At 56.0% G+C, this 14,663-nt stretch overlaps 1 protein-coding gene across 1 annotated transcript; it reads right to left on the bottom strand.

Moving 5' to 3' along the window:
* Positions 1 to 2,947: 2,947 nt before the first annotated feature.
* LOC134362655 (glutamic acid-rich protein-like) lies at positions 2,948 to 13,524 on the bottom strand (the record flags this gene model as incomplete). Its single annotated transcript, XM_063077830.1, has 5 exons — positions 2,948 to 3,001; positions 7,174 to 7,196; positions 7,414 to 7,444; positions 11,021 to 11,130; positions 13,494 to 13,524. Coding segments are annotated over 5 exons (249 nt in total), but the record flags the coding sequence as incomplete, so codon positions are not given.
* Between the last annotated feature and the right edge of the window lie 1,139 nt (positions 13,525 to 14,663).

Raw genomic sequence — 14,663 nt, 5'->3', positions numbered from 1 at the left:
TCCTGCTCTCCAACTCCATCCCCCTCCTCCTTCTGCTCTTCACCTCCATCCTCCTCCTCCTCCTGCTCTCCACCTCCACCCTCCTCTTCCTCCTGCTCTCCACCTCCACCCTCCTCCTCCTCCTGCTCTTCACCTCAATCCTCCTCCAGCTCTTCACCTCCATCCTCCTCCTCCTGCTGCTCTTCTCCTCCATCCTTCATCCTCCATTCTCCTCCTGCTCTTCACCTCCATCATCCTCCTGCTCTTCACTTCCATCCTTCTCCTGCTCTTCCCCTCCATTATCCTCCTGCTCTTCACCTCCATCCTCCTCCTCCTGGTGCTTTTCACCGCCATCCTTCATCCTACATTCTCCTCCTGCTCTTCACCTCCATCCTTCTCCTGCTCTTCACCTCCATCATCCTCCTGCTCTTCACCTCTATCCTCCTCGTCGTCGTGCACTTCACCTCCATCCTCCTCCTCCTAATGCTCTTCACCTCCATCCTCCTCCTACTCCTTCTGCTCACCTCCATCCTCCTCCTCCTGGTGGTCTTCACCTTCATCCTCCATCCTCCACCCCGTCCTGCTCTTCACTTCCATCCTCCTCCTCATGGTGCTCTTCAACTCCATCCTTCATCCTCCATACTCCTCCTGCTCTTCACGTCCATCCTCCATCCCGTCCTGCTCTTCATATCCATCCTCCACCTCTTCCTGCTCTTCACCTCCATCCTCCTCCTCCTTGTGCTCTTCACCTCCGTCCTTCATCCTCCATTCTCCTCCTGCTCTTCACCTCCGTCCTCCGCCTCCTCCTGCTCTTCACCTCCACCATCCTCCTCCTCTTGCTCTCACCTCCGTCCTCCTTCTCCTGGCGCTCTTCAACTCCATCCTTCATACTCCTCCCCTCCTCCTGTTCACCTCCATCCTCCTCCGGCTCTTCACCTCCATTCTCCTCCTCCAGGTGCTCTTCACCTCCATTCTCCTCCTCCCGGTGCTCTTCACCTCCATCCTCCTTCTCCTCCTGCTCTTCACCTCCATCCTCCATCCACCTTCCCCTCCTGCTCTTCACCTCCGTCCTCCATCCTCCTTCCCCTCCTGCTCTTCACCTCCATCCTCTTTCCCCTTCTGCTCTTCATATCCATCCTCCTCCTCCTCCTGCTCTTGACCTCCAACGTCCTCCTCCTGCTCTTCACCTCCATCCTCCTCCTCTTCTTCATCTCCTTCCTTCCCCTCCTCCTCTTCACCTCCATCCTCCTCCTCTTTGTGCTCTTCACCTCAATCCTTCATCCTCCATGCTCCTCCTGCTCTTCACCTCCATTTTCCTCCCCCTCCAGCTCTTCATATCCATCCTCCTCCAGCTCTTCAGTTCAGTGCTCCTCCCCCTCCTGCTCTTCAACTTCATCCTCCTCCCCTTCCTTCTCTTCAGCTCCATCCTCCTCCTCCTGCCGCTCTTCACCTCGATCCTTAATCCTACATTCTCCTCCTTCTTTTCACCTCCATCCTCCTCCTGCTCTGCACCTCCATCCTCTTCCTCCTCCTGACCTTCACCTCCATCTCCTCCTACACCTGCTCTTCACATCTATCCTCCTCCTCTTGCTGGTGTTCATCCTCTTCCTCCTCTTGCTCTTCACCTCCACCATCTTTTTCCTCCTGCCCTTCACTTCCATCCTCCTCCTCCTGCTCTTCACCTCCATTCTCCTCCTCCTCCTGCTCTGCACTTCCATCCTCCTCCCTCTCCTGCTCTACACCTCCATCCTCCTCATTCTCCTACTCTTCAACTCCATCCTCCTCCTGCTCTTCAGGTCCATCCTTCTCCTCCTGGTGCTCTTCACCTCGATCCTTCTTCCTCCATTCTCCTGCAGTTTTTCAACTCCATCCTACTCCTGCTCTTCACCTCCATCCTCCTCTTCCTACTGCCCTTCACCTCCATCCTCCCCCTCCTACACTTCACCTCCATCCTTCTCCTCCTAGTGATCTTCACCTCCATCCTCCATACTCCTCCACCTCCTGCTCTTCACTTCCATCCTACTCCTCCTGGTGCTCTTCACCTCCATCCTTCATCCTCCATTCTCCTCCTGCTCTTCACTTCCATCCTCCATCCCGTCCTGCTCTTCATATCCATCCTCCTCCTCCTCCTGCTCTTCACCTCCATACTCCTCCTCCTTGTGCTCTTCACCTCCGTCCTTCATCCTCCATTCTCCTCCTGCTCTTCACCTCCACCCTCCTCCTCCTCTTGCTCTCACTTCCGTCCTCCTTCTCCTGGCGCTCTTCACCTCCATCCTTCATCCTCCTCCCCTCTTCCTGTTCACCTCCATCCTCCTCCGGCTCTTCACCTCCATTCTCCTCCTCCCGATGCTCTTCACCTCCATACTCCATTCTCCTCCTGTTCTTCACCTCCATCCTCCTCCTCCTCCTGCTCTTCACTCCATCCTCCTCCCCCTTCTGCTCTTCATATCCATCCTCCTCCTCCTCCTGCTCTTCACCTCCATCCTCCTCGTCATGCTCTTCACCTCCATCCTCCTCCCCATCTTGCTCTTCACCTCCATCCTCCTCCTACTCTTCACCTCCATCCTCCACCTCCTCCTGCTCTTCACTTCCATCCTTTATCCTCCATTCTCTTCCTTCTCTTCACCTCCATCCTCCTCCCCCTCCTGCTTTTCACTGCTATCCTCTTCCTCCTCTTGCTGTTCACCTCCATCCTCCATTCTCCTTCTCCTCCTGCTCTTCACCGCTGTCCTCCTCCTTCTGGTGCTCTTCACCTCCATCCTTCATCCTCCATTCTCCTCTTGCTCTTCACCTCCACCCTCCTACTCCTCTTGCTCTCGCCTCCATCCTCCTTCTCCTGGCACTCTTCACCTCCATCCTCCTCCTCCTGCTCTTCACCTCAATCCTCCTCTTCCTGCTCTTCACCTCCATCCTCCTCGTCTTCCTGCTCTTCATCCTCTTCCTCCTCCTGCTCTTCACCTCCACCATCCTTTTCCTCCTGCCCTTCACGTCCATCCTCCTCCTCCTGCTCTTCACCTCCATCCTCCTCTTCGTGCTCTTCACCTCCATTCTCCTCCACCTCCTGCTCCTCACCTCCATCCTCCTCTTCCTGCTCTTCACCTCCATTCTCCTCCTCCTCCTGCTCTTCACCTCCATCCTCCTCCCCCTCCTACTCCACACCTCCGTCCTCCTCCTTCTCCTACCCTTCAACTCCATCCCCCTCCTGCTCTTCAGGTCCATCCTCCTCCTCCTGGTGCTCTTCACCTCGATCCTTCATCCTCCATTCTCCTGCAGTTTTTCAACTCCATCCTCCTCCTGCTCTTCACCTCCATCCACCCCTTCCTGCACTTCACCTCCATCCTTCTGCTCCTGGTGATCTTCACCTCCGTCCTCCATCCTCCTCCACCTCCTGCTCTTCACTTCCACCCTACTCCTCCTGGTGCTCTTCACCTCAATCCTTCATCCTCCATTGTCCTCCTGCACTTCACGTCCTTCCTCCCCCCCTCCTGCTCTTCATATCCATCCTCCTCCTGCTCTTCATCTCCATCCTCCTCCTCCTGCTCCTCACCTCCATCCTCCTCCTGCTCTTCACCTCCATCCTCCTCCTCCTGCTCCTCACCTCCATCCTCCTCCCCCTCCTGCTCTTCATATCCATCCTCCTACTCTTCCTGCTATTCACCTCCATCCTCCTTCAGCTCTTCACCTCCATCCTTCATCTTCCATTATCCTCCGGTGCTTTACCTCCCTCCTCCTCCTCCTCCTGCTCTTCACCTCCATCCTCCTCCTCCTCCTGCTCTTCACCTCAATCCTCCTCTTCCTCCTGCTCTTCACCTCCATCCTCCTCCAGCTCTTCACCTCCATACTCCTCCTCCTCCTGCTCTTCACCTCAATCCTCCTCTTCCTGCTCTTCACCTCCATCCTCCTCGTCTTCCTGCTCTTCATCCTCTTCCTCCTCCTGCTCTTCACCTCCACCATCCTTTTCCTTCTGCCCTTCACTTCCATCCTCCTCCTCCTGCTCTTCACCTCCATCCTCCTCCCCCTCCTGCTCTTCATATCCATCCTCCTACTCTTCCTGCTATTCACCTCCATCCTCCTCCAGCTCTTCACTTCCATCCGCCTCCTGCTCTTCACCTCCATCCTTCATCTTCCATTATCCTCCGGTGCTTTACCTCCCTCCTCCTCCTCCTCCTGCTCTTCACCTCCATCCTCCTCATCCTCCTGCTCTTCACCTCAGTCCTCCTCTTCCTCCTGCTCTTCCCCTCCATCCTCCTCCAGCTCTTCACCTCCATACTCCTCCTCCTCCTGCTCTCCACCTCCACCCTCCTCTTCCTCCTGCTCTCCACCTCCACCCTCCTCCACCTCCTGCTCTTCACCTGCATCTTCCTCCAGCTCTTCACCTCCATCCTCCTCCTCCTGCTGCTCTTCTCCTCCATCCTTCATCCCCCATCCTCCTCCTGCTCTTCACCTCCATCATCCTCCTGCTCTTCACTTCCATCCTTCTCCTGCTCTTCCCCTCCATTATCCTACTGCTCTTCACCTCCATCCTCCTCCTCCTGGTGCTTTTCACCTCCATCCTTCATCCTACATTCTCCTCCAGCTCTTCACCTCCATCCTTCTCCTGCTCTTCACCTCCATCATCCTCCTGCTCTTCACCTCTATCCTCCTCTGCGTCGTGCTCTTCACCTCCATCCTCCTCCTACTCCTGCTCCTCACCTCCATGCTCCTCCTCCTGGTTGTCTTCACCTTCATCCTCCATCCTCTACTCCCTCCTGCTCTTCACTTCCATCCTCCTCCTCCTGGTGCTCTTCAACTCCATCCTTCATCCTCCATACTCTTCCTGCTCTTCACGTCCATCCTCCATCCCGTCCTGCTCTTCACCTCCACCCTCCTCCTCCTCTTGCTCTTCACCTCTGCCCTCCTTATCCTGGCGCTCTTCACCTGCATCCTTCATCCTCTTCCCCTCCTCCTATTCACCTCCATCCTCCTCCGGCTCTTCACCTCCATTCTCCTCCTCCCGGTGCTCTTCACCTCCATCCTCCATTCTCCTCCTGTTCTTCACCTCCATCCTCCTCCTCCTCCTGCTCTTCACCTCCATCCTCCTTCTCCTCCTGCTCTTCACCTCCATCCGCCATCCTCCTTCCCCTCCTGCTCTTCACCTCCATCTTCCTCCTCCTCCTGCTCTTCATATCCATCCACCTCCTCCTTCAACTCTTCACCTCCATACTCCTCCCCCTCCTGCTCTTCCTATCCATCCTCCACCTCCTCCTGCTCTTGACCTCCAACGTCCTCCTCCTGCTCTTCACCTCCATCCTCCTCCTCTTCTTCATCTCCTTCCTTCCCCTCCTCCTCTTCACCTCCATCCCCCTCTTCTTTGTGCTCTTCACCTCAATCCTTCATCCTCCATGCTCCTCCTGCTCTTCACCTCCATTTTCCTCCCCCTCCGGCTCTTCATATACATCCTCCTCCAGCTCTTCAGTTCAGTCCTCCTCCCCCTCCTGCTCTTCAAATTCATCCTCCTCCCCTTCCTGCTCTTCAGCTCCATCCTCCTCCTCCTGCTGCTCTTCACCTCGATCCTTCATCCTACATTCTCCTCCTGCTTTTCACCTCCATCCTCCTCCTGCTCTGCACCTCCATCCTCTTCCTCCTCCTGATCTTCACCTCCATCCTCCTCCCCCTCCTGCTCTCCACCTCCATCCTCCTCTTCCTGCTCTTCACCTCCATCCTCCTCCCCCTCCGGCTCTCCACCTCCATCCTACTCCTCCTCCTGCTCTTCACCTACATCCCCCTCCAGCTCTTCACCTCCATCCTCGTCCCCCCCTGCTCTCCACCTCCACCCTCCTGTTCCTCCTGCTCTCCAACTCCATCCCCCTCCTCCTTCTGCTCTTCACCTCCATCCTCCTCCTCCTCCTGCTCTCCACCTCCACCCTCCTCTTCCTCCTGCTCTCCACCTCCACCCTCCTCCTCCTCCTGCTCTTCACCTCAATCCTCCTCCAGCTCTTCACCTCCATCCTCCTCCTCCTGCTGCTCTTCTCCTCCATCCTTCATCCTCCATTCTCCTCCTGCTCTTCACCTCCATCATCCTCCTGCTCTTCACTTCCATCCTTCTCCTGCTCTTCCCCTCCATTATCCTCCTGCTCTTCACCTCCATCCTCCTCCTCCTGGTGCTTTTCACCGCCATCCTTCATCCTACATTCTCCTCCTGCTCTTCACCTCCATCCTTCTCCTGCTCTTCACCTCCATCATCCTCCTGCTCTTCACCTCTATCCTCCTCGTCGTCGTGCACTTCACCTCCATCCTCCTCCTCCTAATGCTCTTCACCTCCATCCTCCTCCTACTCCTTCTGCTCACCTCCATCCTCCTCCTCCTGGTGGTCTTCACCTTCATCCTCCATCCTCCACCCCGTCCTGCTCTTCACTTCCATCCTCCTCCTCATGGTGCTCTTCAACTCCATCCTTCATCCTCCATACTCCTCCTGCTCTTCACGTCCATCCTCCATCCCGTCCTGCTCTTCATATCCATCCTCCACCTCTTCCTGCTCTTCACCTCCATCCTCCTCCTCCTTGTGCTCTTCACCTCCGTCCTTCATCCTCCATTCTCCTCCTGCTCTTCACCTCCGTCCTCCGCCTCCTCCTGCTCTTCACCTCCACCATCCTCCTCCTCTTGCTCTCACCTCCGTCCTCCTTCTCCTGGCGCTCTTCAACTCCATCCTTCATACTCCTCCCCTCCTCCTGTTCACCTCCATCCTCCTCCGGCTCTTCACCTCCATTCTCCTCCTCCAGGTGCTCTTCACCTCCATTCTCCTCCTCCCGGTGCTCTTCACCTCCATCCTCCTTCTCCTCCTGCTCTTCACCTCCATCCTCCATCCACCTTCCCCTCCTGCTCTTCACCTCCGTCCTCCATCCTCCTTCCCCTCCTGCTCTTCACCTCCATCCTCTTTCCCCTTCTGCTCTTCATATCCATCCTCCTCCTCCTCCTGCTCTTGACCTCCAACGTCCTCCTCCTGCTCTTCACCTCCATCCTCCTCCTCTTCTTCATCTCCTTCCTTCCCCTCCTCCTCTTCACCTCCATCCTCCTCCTCTTTGTGCTCTTCACCTCAATCCTTCATCCTCCATGCTCCTCCTGCTCTTCACCTCCATTTTCCTCCCCCTCCAGCTCTTCATATCCATCCTCCTCCAGCTCTTCAGTTCAGTGCTCCTCCCCCTCCTGCTCTTCAACTTCATCCTCCTCCCCTTCCTTCTCTTCAGCTCCATCCTCCTCCTCCTGCCGCTCTTCACCTCGATCCTTAATCCTACATTCTCCTCCTTCTTTTCACCTCCATCCTCCTCCTGCTCTGCACCTCCATCCTCTTCCTCCTCCTGACCTTCACCTCCATCTCCTCCTACACCTGCTCTTCACATCTATCCTCCTCCTCTTGCTGGTGTTCATCCTCTTCCTCCTCTTGCTCTTCACCTCCACCATCTTTTTCCTCCTGCCCTTCACTTCCATCCTCCTCCTCCTGCTCTTCACCTCCATTCTCCTCCTCCTCCTGCTCTGCACTTCCATCCTCCTCCCTCTCCTGCTCTACACCTCCATCCTCCTCATTCTCCTACTCTTCAACTCCATCCTCCTCCTGCTCTTCAGGTCCATCCTTCTCCTCCTGGTGCTCTTCACCTCGATCCTTCTTCCTCCATTCTCCTGCAGTTTTTCAACTCCATCCTACTCCTGCTCTTCACCTCCATCCTCCTCTTCCTACTGCCCTTCACCTCCATCCTCCCCCTCCTACACTTCACCTCCATCCTTCTCCTCCTAGTGATCTTCACCTCCATCCTCCATACTCCTCCACCTCCTGCTCTTCACTTCCATCCTACTCCTCCTGGTGCTCTTCACCTCCATCCTTCATCCTCCATTCTCCTCCTGCTCTTCACTTCCATCCTCCATCCCGTCCTGCTCTTCATATCCATCCTCCTCCTCCTCCTGCTCTTCACCTCCATACTCCTCCTCCTTGTGCTCTTCACCTCCGTCCTTCATCCTCCATTCTCCTCCTGCTCTTCACCTCCACCCTCCTCCTCCTCTTGCTCTCACTTCCGTCCTCCTTCTCCTGGCGCTCTTCACCTCCATCCTTCATCCTCCTCCCCTCTTCCTGTTCACCTCCATCCTCCTCCGGCTCTTCACCTCCATTCTCCTCCTCCCGATGCTCTTCACCTCCATACTCCATTCTCCTCCTGTTCTTCACCTCCATCCTCCTCCTCCTCCTGCTCTTCACTCCATCCTCCTCCCCCTTCTGCTCTTCATATCCATCCTCCTCCTCCTCCTGCTCTTCACCTCCATCCTCCTCGTCATGCTCTTCACCTCCATCCTCCTCCCCATCTTGCTCTTCACCTCCATCCTCCTCCTACTCTTCACCTCCATCCTCCACCTCCTCCTGCTCTTCACTTCCATCCTTTATCCTCCATTCTCTTCCTTCTCTTCACCTCCATCCTCCTCCCCCTCCTGCTTTTCACTGCTATCCTCTTCCTCCTCTTGCTGTTCACCTCCATCCTCCATTCTCCTTCTCCTCCTGCTCTTCACCGCTGTCCTCCTCCTTCTGGTGCTCTTCACCTCCATCCTTCATCCTCCATTCTCCTCTTGCTCTTCACCTCCACCCTCCTACTCCTCTTGCTCTCGCCTCCATCCTCCTTCTCCTGGCACTCTTCACCTCCATCCTCCTCCTCCTGCTCTTCACCTCAATCCTCCTCTTCCTGCTCTTCACCTCCATCCTCCTCGTCTTCCTGCTCTTCATCCTCTTCCTCCTCCTGCTCTTCACCTCCACCATCCTTTTCCTCCTGCCCTTCACGTCCATCCTCCTCCTCCTGCTCTTCACCTCCATCCTCCTCTTCGTGCTCTTCACCTCCATTCTCCTCCACCTCCTGCTCCTCACCTCCATCCTCCTCTTCCTGCTCTTCACCTCCATTCTCCTCCTCCTCCTGCTCTTCACCTCCATCCTCCTCCCCCTCCTACTCCACACCTCCGTCCTCCTCCTTCTCCTACCCTTCAACTCCATCCCCCTCCTGCTCTTCAGGTCCATCCTCCTCCTCCTGGTGCTCTTCACCTCGATCCTTCATCCTCCATTCTCCTGCAGTTTTTCAACTCCATCCTCCTCCTGCTCTTCACCTCCATCCACCCCTTCCTGCACTTCACCTCCATCCTTCTGCTCCTGGTGATCTTCACCTCCGTCCTCCATCCTCCTCCACCTCCTGCTCTTCACTTCCACCCTACTCCTCCTGGTGCTCTTCACCTCAATCCTTCATCCTCCATTGTCCTCCTGCACTTCACGTCCTTCCTCCCCCCCTCCTGCTCTTCATATCCATCCTCCTCCTGCTCTTCATCTCCATCCTCCTCCTCCTGCTCCTCACCTCCATCCTCCTCCTGCTCTTCACCTCCATCCTCCTCCTCCTGCTCCTCACCTCCATCCTCCTCCCCCTCCTGCTCTTCATATCCATCCTCCTACTCTTCCTGCTATTCACCTCCATCCTCCTTCAGCTCTTCACCTCCATCCTTCATCTTCCATTATCCTCCGGTGCTTTACCTCCCTCCTCCTCCTCCTCCTGCTCTTCACCTCCATCCTCCTCCTCCTCCTGCTCTTCACCTCAATCCTCCTCTTCCTCCTGCTCTTCACCTCCATCCTCCTCCAGCTCTTCACCTCCATACTCCTCCTCCTCCTGCTCTTCACCTCAATCCTCCTCTTCCTGCTCTTCACCTCCATCCTCCTCGTCTTCCTGCTCTTCATCCTCTTCCTCCTCCTGCTCTTCACCTCCACCATCCTTTTCCTTCTGCCCTTCACTTCCATCCTCCTCCTCCTGCTCTTCACCTCCATCCTCCTCCCCCTCCTGCTCTTCATATCCATCCTCCTACTCTTCCTGCTATTCACCTCCATCCTCCTCCAGCTCTTCACTTCCATCCGCCTCCTGCTCTTCACCTCCATCCTTCATCTTCCATTATCCTCCGGTGCTTTACCTCCCTCCTCCTCCTCCTCCTGCTCTTCACCTCCATCCTCCTCATCCTCCTGCTCTTCACCTCAGTCCTCCTCTTCCTCCTGCTCTTCCCCTCCATCCTCCTCCAGCTCTTCACCTCCATACTCCTCCTCCTCCTGCTCTCCACCTCCACCCTCCTCTTCCTCCTGCTCTCCACCTCCACCCTCCTCCACCTCCTGCTCTTCACCTGCATCTTCCTCCAGCTCTTCACCTCCATCCTCCTCCTCCTGCTGCTCTTCTCCTCCATCCTTCATCCCCCATCCTCCTCCTGCTCTTCACCTCCATCATCCTCCTGCTCTTCACTTCCATCCTTCTCCTGCTCTTCCCCTCCATTATCCTACTGCTCTTCACCTCCATCCTCCTCCTCCTGGTGCTTTTCACCTCCATCCTTCATCCTACATTCTCCTCCAGCTCTTCACCTCCATCCTTCTCCTGCTCTTCACCTCCATCATCCTCCTGCTCTTCACCTCTATCCTCCTCTGCGTCGTGCTCTTCACCTCCATCCTCCTCCTACTCCTGCTCCTCACCTCCATGCTCCTCCTCCTGGTTGTCTTCACCTTCATCCTCCATCCTCTACTCCCTCCTGCTCTTCACTTCCATCCTCCTCCTCCTGGTGCTCTTCAACTCCATCCTTCATCCTCCATACTCTTCCTGCTCTTCACGTCCATCCTCCATCCCGTCCTGCTCTTCACCTCCACCCTCCTCCTCCTCTTGCTCTTCACCTCTGCCCTCCTTATCCTGGCGCTCTTCACCTGCATCCTTCATCCTCTTCCCCTCCTCCTATTCACCTCCATCCTCCTCCGGCTCTTCACCTCCATTCTCCTCCTCCCGGTGCTCTTCACCTCCATCCTCCATTCTCCTCCTGTTCTTCACCTCCATCCTCCTCCTCCTCCTGCTCTTCACCTCCATCCTCCTTCTCCTCCTGCTCTTCACCTCCATCCGCCATCCTCCTTCCCCTCCTGCTCTTCACCTCCATCTTCCTCCTCCTCCTGCTCTTCATATCCATCCACCTCCTCCTTCAACTCTTCACCTCCATACTCCTCCCCCTCCTGCTCTTCCTATCCATCCTCCACCTCCTCCTGCTCTTGACCTCCAACGTCCTCCTCCTGCTCTTCACCTCCATCCTCCTCCTCTTCTTCATCTCCTTCCTTCCCCTCCTCCTCTTCACCTCTATCCTCCTCTTCTTTGTGCTCTTCACCTCTATCCTTCATCCTCCATGCTCCTCCTGCTCTTCACCTCCATTTTCCTCCCACTTCGGCTCTTCATATCCATCCTCCTCCAGCTCTTCAATTCAGTCCTCCTCCCCCTCCTGCTCTTCAACTTCATCCTCCTCCCCTTCCTGCTCTTCAGCTCCATCCTCCTCCTCCTGCTGCTCTTCACCTCGATCCTTCATCCTACATTCTCCTCCTGCTTTTCACCTCCATCCTCCTCCTGCTCTGCACCTCCATCCTCTTCCTTCTCCTGATCTTCACCTCCAACCTCCTCCTCCTCCTGCTCTTCACCTCCATCCTCCTCTTCCTGCTCTTCACCTCCATCCTCCACCTCCTGTACTTCACCTCCATTCTCCTCCTCCCCCTGCTCTTCACCTCCATCCTCCTCCCCCTCCTGCTCTCCACCTCCATCCTCCTCTTCCTGCTCTTCACCTCCATCCTCCTCTTCCTGCTCTTCACCTCCATCCTCCTCCCCCTTCTGCTCTCCACCTCCATCCTCCTCCTCCTCCTACTCTTCACCTCCATCCTCCTCCAGCTCTTTACCTCCATCCTCCTCCCTCTCCTGCTCTCCACCTCCACCCTCCTCTTCCTCCTGCTCTCCACCTCCACCCTCCTCTTCCTCCGGCTCTCCACCTCCACCCTCCTCCTCCTGCTCTTCACCTCCATCATCCTCCTGCTCTTCACTTTCATCCTTCTCCTGCTCTTCCCCTCCATTATCCTCCTGCTCTTCACCTCCATCCTTCTCCTGCTCTTCACCTCCATCATCCTCCTGCTCTTCACCTCTATCCTCCTCCTCGTCGTGCTCTTCACCTCCATCCTCCTCCTCCTAATGCTCTTCACTTCCATCCTCCTCCTACTCCTGCTCCTCACCTCCATCCTCCTCCTCCTGGTTGTCTTCACCTTCATCCTCAATTCTCCACCCCCTCCTGCTCTTCACTTCCATCCTCCTCCTCCTGGCGCTCTTCAACTCCATCCTTCATCCTCCATTCTCCTCCTGCTCTTCACGTCCGTCCTCCATCCCGTCCTGCTCTTCATGTCCATCCTCCTCCTCCTCCTGCTCTTCACCTCCGTCCTCCGCCTCCTCCTGCTCTTCACCTCCACCATCCTCCTCCTCTTGCTCTCACCTCTGTCCTCCTTCTCCGGGCGCTCTTCACCTCCGTCCTCCATTCTCCTCCTGTTCTTCACCTCCATCCTCCTTCCCCTCCTGCTCTTCACCTCCATCCTCCATTCTCCTCCTGTTCTTCACCTCCATCCTCCTTCTCCTCCTGCTCTTCACCTCCATCCTCCATTCTCCTCCTGTTCTTCACCTCCATCCTCCTTCCCCTCCTGCTCTTCACCTCCATCCTCCATTCTCCTCCTGTTCTTCACCTCCATCCTCCTTCCCCTCCTGCTCTTCACCTCCATCCTCCATTCTCCTCCTGTTCTTCACCTCCATCCTCCTTCTCCTCCTGCTCTTCACCTCCATCCTCCATTCTCCTCCTGTTCTTCACCTCCATCCTCCTTCCCCTCCTGCTCTTCACCTCCATCCTCCATTCTCCTCCTGTTCTTCACCTCCATCCTCCTTCTCCTCCTGCTCTTCACCTCCATCCTCCATCCTCCTTCCCCTCCTGCTCTTCATCTCCATCCTCCATTCTCCTCCTGTTCTTCACCTCCATCCTCCTTCCCCTCCTGCTCTTCACCTCCATCCTCTGTGCTCCTCCTGTTCTTCACCTCCATCCTCCTTCTCCTCCTGCTCTTCACCTCCATCCTCCATCCTCCTTCCCCTCCTGCTCTTCACCTCCATCCTCCTTCCCCTTCTGCTCTTCATATCCATCCTCCTCCGCTTCTTCATCTCCTTCCTTCCCCTCCTCCTCTTCACCTCCATCCCCCTCTTCTTTGTGCTCTTCACCTCAATCCTTCATCCTCCATGCTCCTCCTGCTCTTCACCTCCATTTTTCTCCCCCTCCGGCTCTTCATTTCCATCCTCCTCCAGCTCTTCAGTTCAGTCCTCCTCCCCCTCCTGCTCTTCAACTTCATCCTTCTCCCCTTCCTGCTCTTCAGCTCCATCCTACTCCTCCTGCTGCTCTTCACCTCGATCCTTCATCCTACATTCTCCTCCTGCTTTTCACCTCCATCCTCCTCCTGCTCTGCACCTCCATCCTCTTCCTCCTCCTGACCTTCACCTCCATCTTCTCCTACTCCTGCTCTTCACCTCTACCCTCCTCCTCTCCCTTGTCTTCATCCTCTTCCTCCTCCTGCTCTTCACCTCCACCATCCTTTTCCTCCTGCCCTTCACTTCCATCCTCCTCCTCCTGCTCTTCACCTCCATCCTCCTCCTCCTCCTGCTCTTCACCACCATCCTCCTCCTCCTCCTCCTCTTCACCTCCATCCTCCTCTTCCTGCTCTTCACCTCCATCCTCCACCTCCTGTACTTCACCTACATTCTCCTCTTCCTCCTGCTCTTCACCTCCATCCTCCTCTTCCTGCTCTTCACCTCCATTCTCCTCCTCCTCCTGCTCTTCACCTCCATCCTTCTCCTCCTCCTGCTCTACACCTCCATCCTCCTCCTTCTCCTACTCTTCAACTCCATCCTCCTCCTGCTCTTCAGGTCCATCCTCCTCCTCCTGGTGCTCTTCACCTCGATCCTTCATCCTCCATTCTCCTGCGGTTTTTCAACTCCATCCTCCTCCTGCACTTCACCTCCATCCTTCTCCTCCTAGTGATCTTCAACTCCATCCTCCATCCTCCTCCACCTCCTGCTCTTCACTTCCATCCTACTCCTCCTGGTGCTCTTCACCTCCATCCTTCATCCTCCATAGTCCTCCTGCCCTTCACGTCCATCCTCCCCCCTCCTGCTCTTCATATCCATCCTCCTCCTGCTCTTCATCTCCATCCTCGTCCTCCTGCTCCTCACCTCCATCCTCCTCCGCCTCCTGCTCTTCATATCCATCCTCCTCCTATTCCTGCTATTCACCTCCATCCTCCTCCAGCTCTTCACCTCCATCCGCCTCCTGCTCTTCACCTCCATCCTTCATCTTCCATTATCCTCCTGTGCTTTACCTCCCTCCTCCTCCTCCTCCTGCTCTTCACCTCGATCCTCCTCCTCCTCCTGCTCTCTACCTCCACCCTCCTCTTCCTCCTGCTCTCCACCTCCACCCTCCTCCTTCTCCAGCTCTTCACCTCCATCCTCCTCCTCCTGGTGCTCTTCTCCCCCATCCTTCATCCTCCATTCTCCTCCTGCTCTTCACCTCCATCTTCCTCCTGCTCTTCACCTCCATCCTCCTCCTCCTGGTGCTTTTCACTTCCATCCTTCATCCTACATTCTCCTCCTGGTCTTCCCCTCCATCCTTCTCCTGCTCTTCACCTCTATCCTCCTCCTCGTCGTGCTCTTCAGCTCCATCCTCCTCCTCCTAATGCTCTTCACCTCCATCCTCCTCCTCCTGGTTGTCTTCACCTTCATCCTCCATCCTCCACCCCCTCCTGCCCTTCACTTCCATCCTCCTCCTCATGGTGCTCTTCAACTCCA

Source organism: Cynocephalus volans, chromosome 14 (assembly GCF_027409185.1).
Source record: "Cynocephalus volans isolate mCynVol1 chromosome 14, mCynVol1.pri, whole genome shotgun sequence".
NCBI classification, from domain to species: Eukaryota; Metazoa; Chordata; class Mammalia; order Dermoptera; family Cynocephalidae; genus Cynocephalus; species Cynocephalus volans.
Note: the sequence above shows the minus strand (reverse complement) of the source record. Positions and strands in the feature narration are given on the sequence as shown.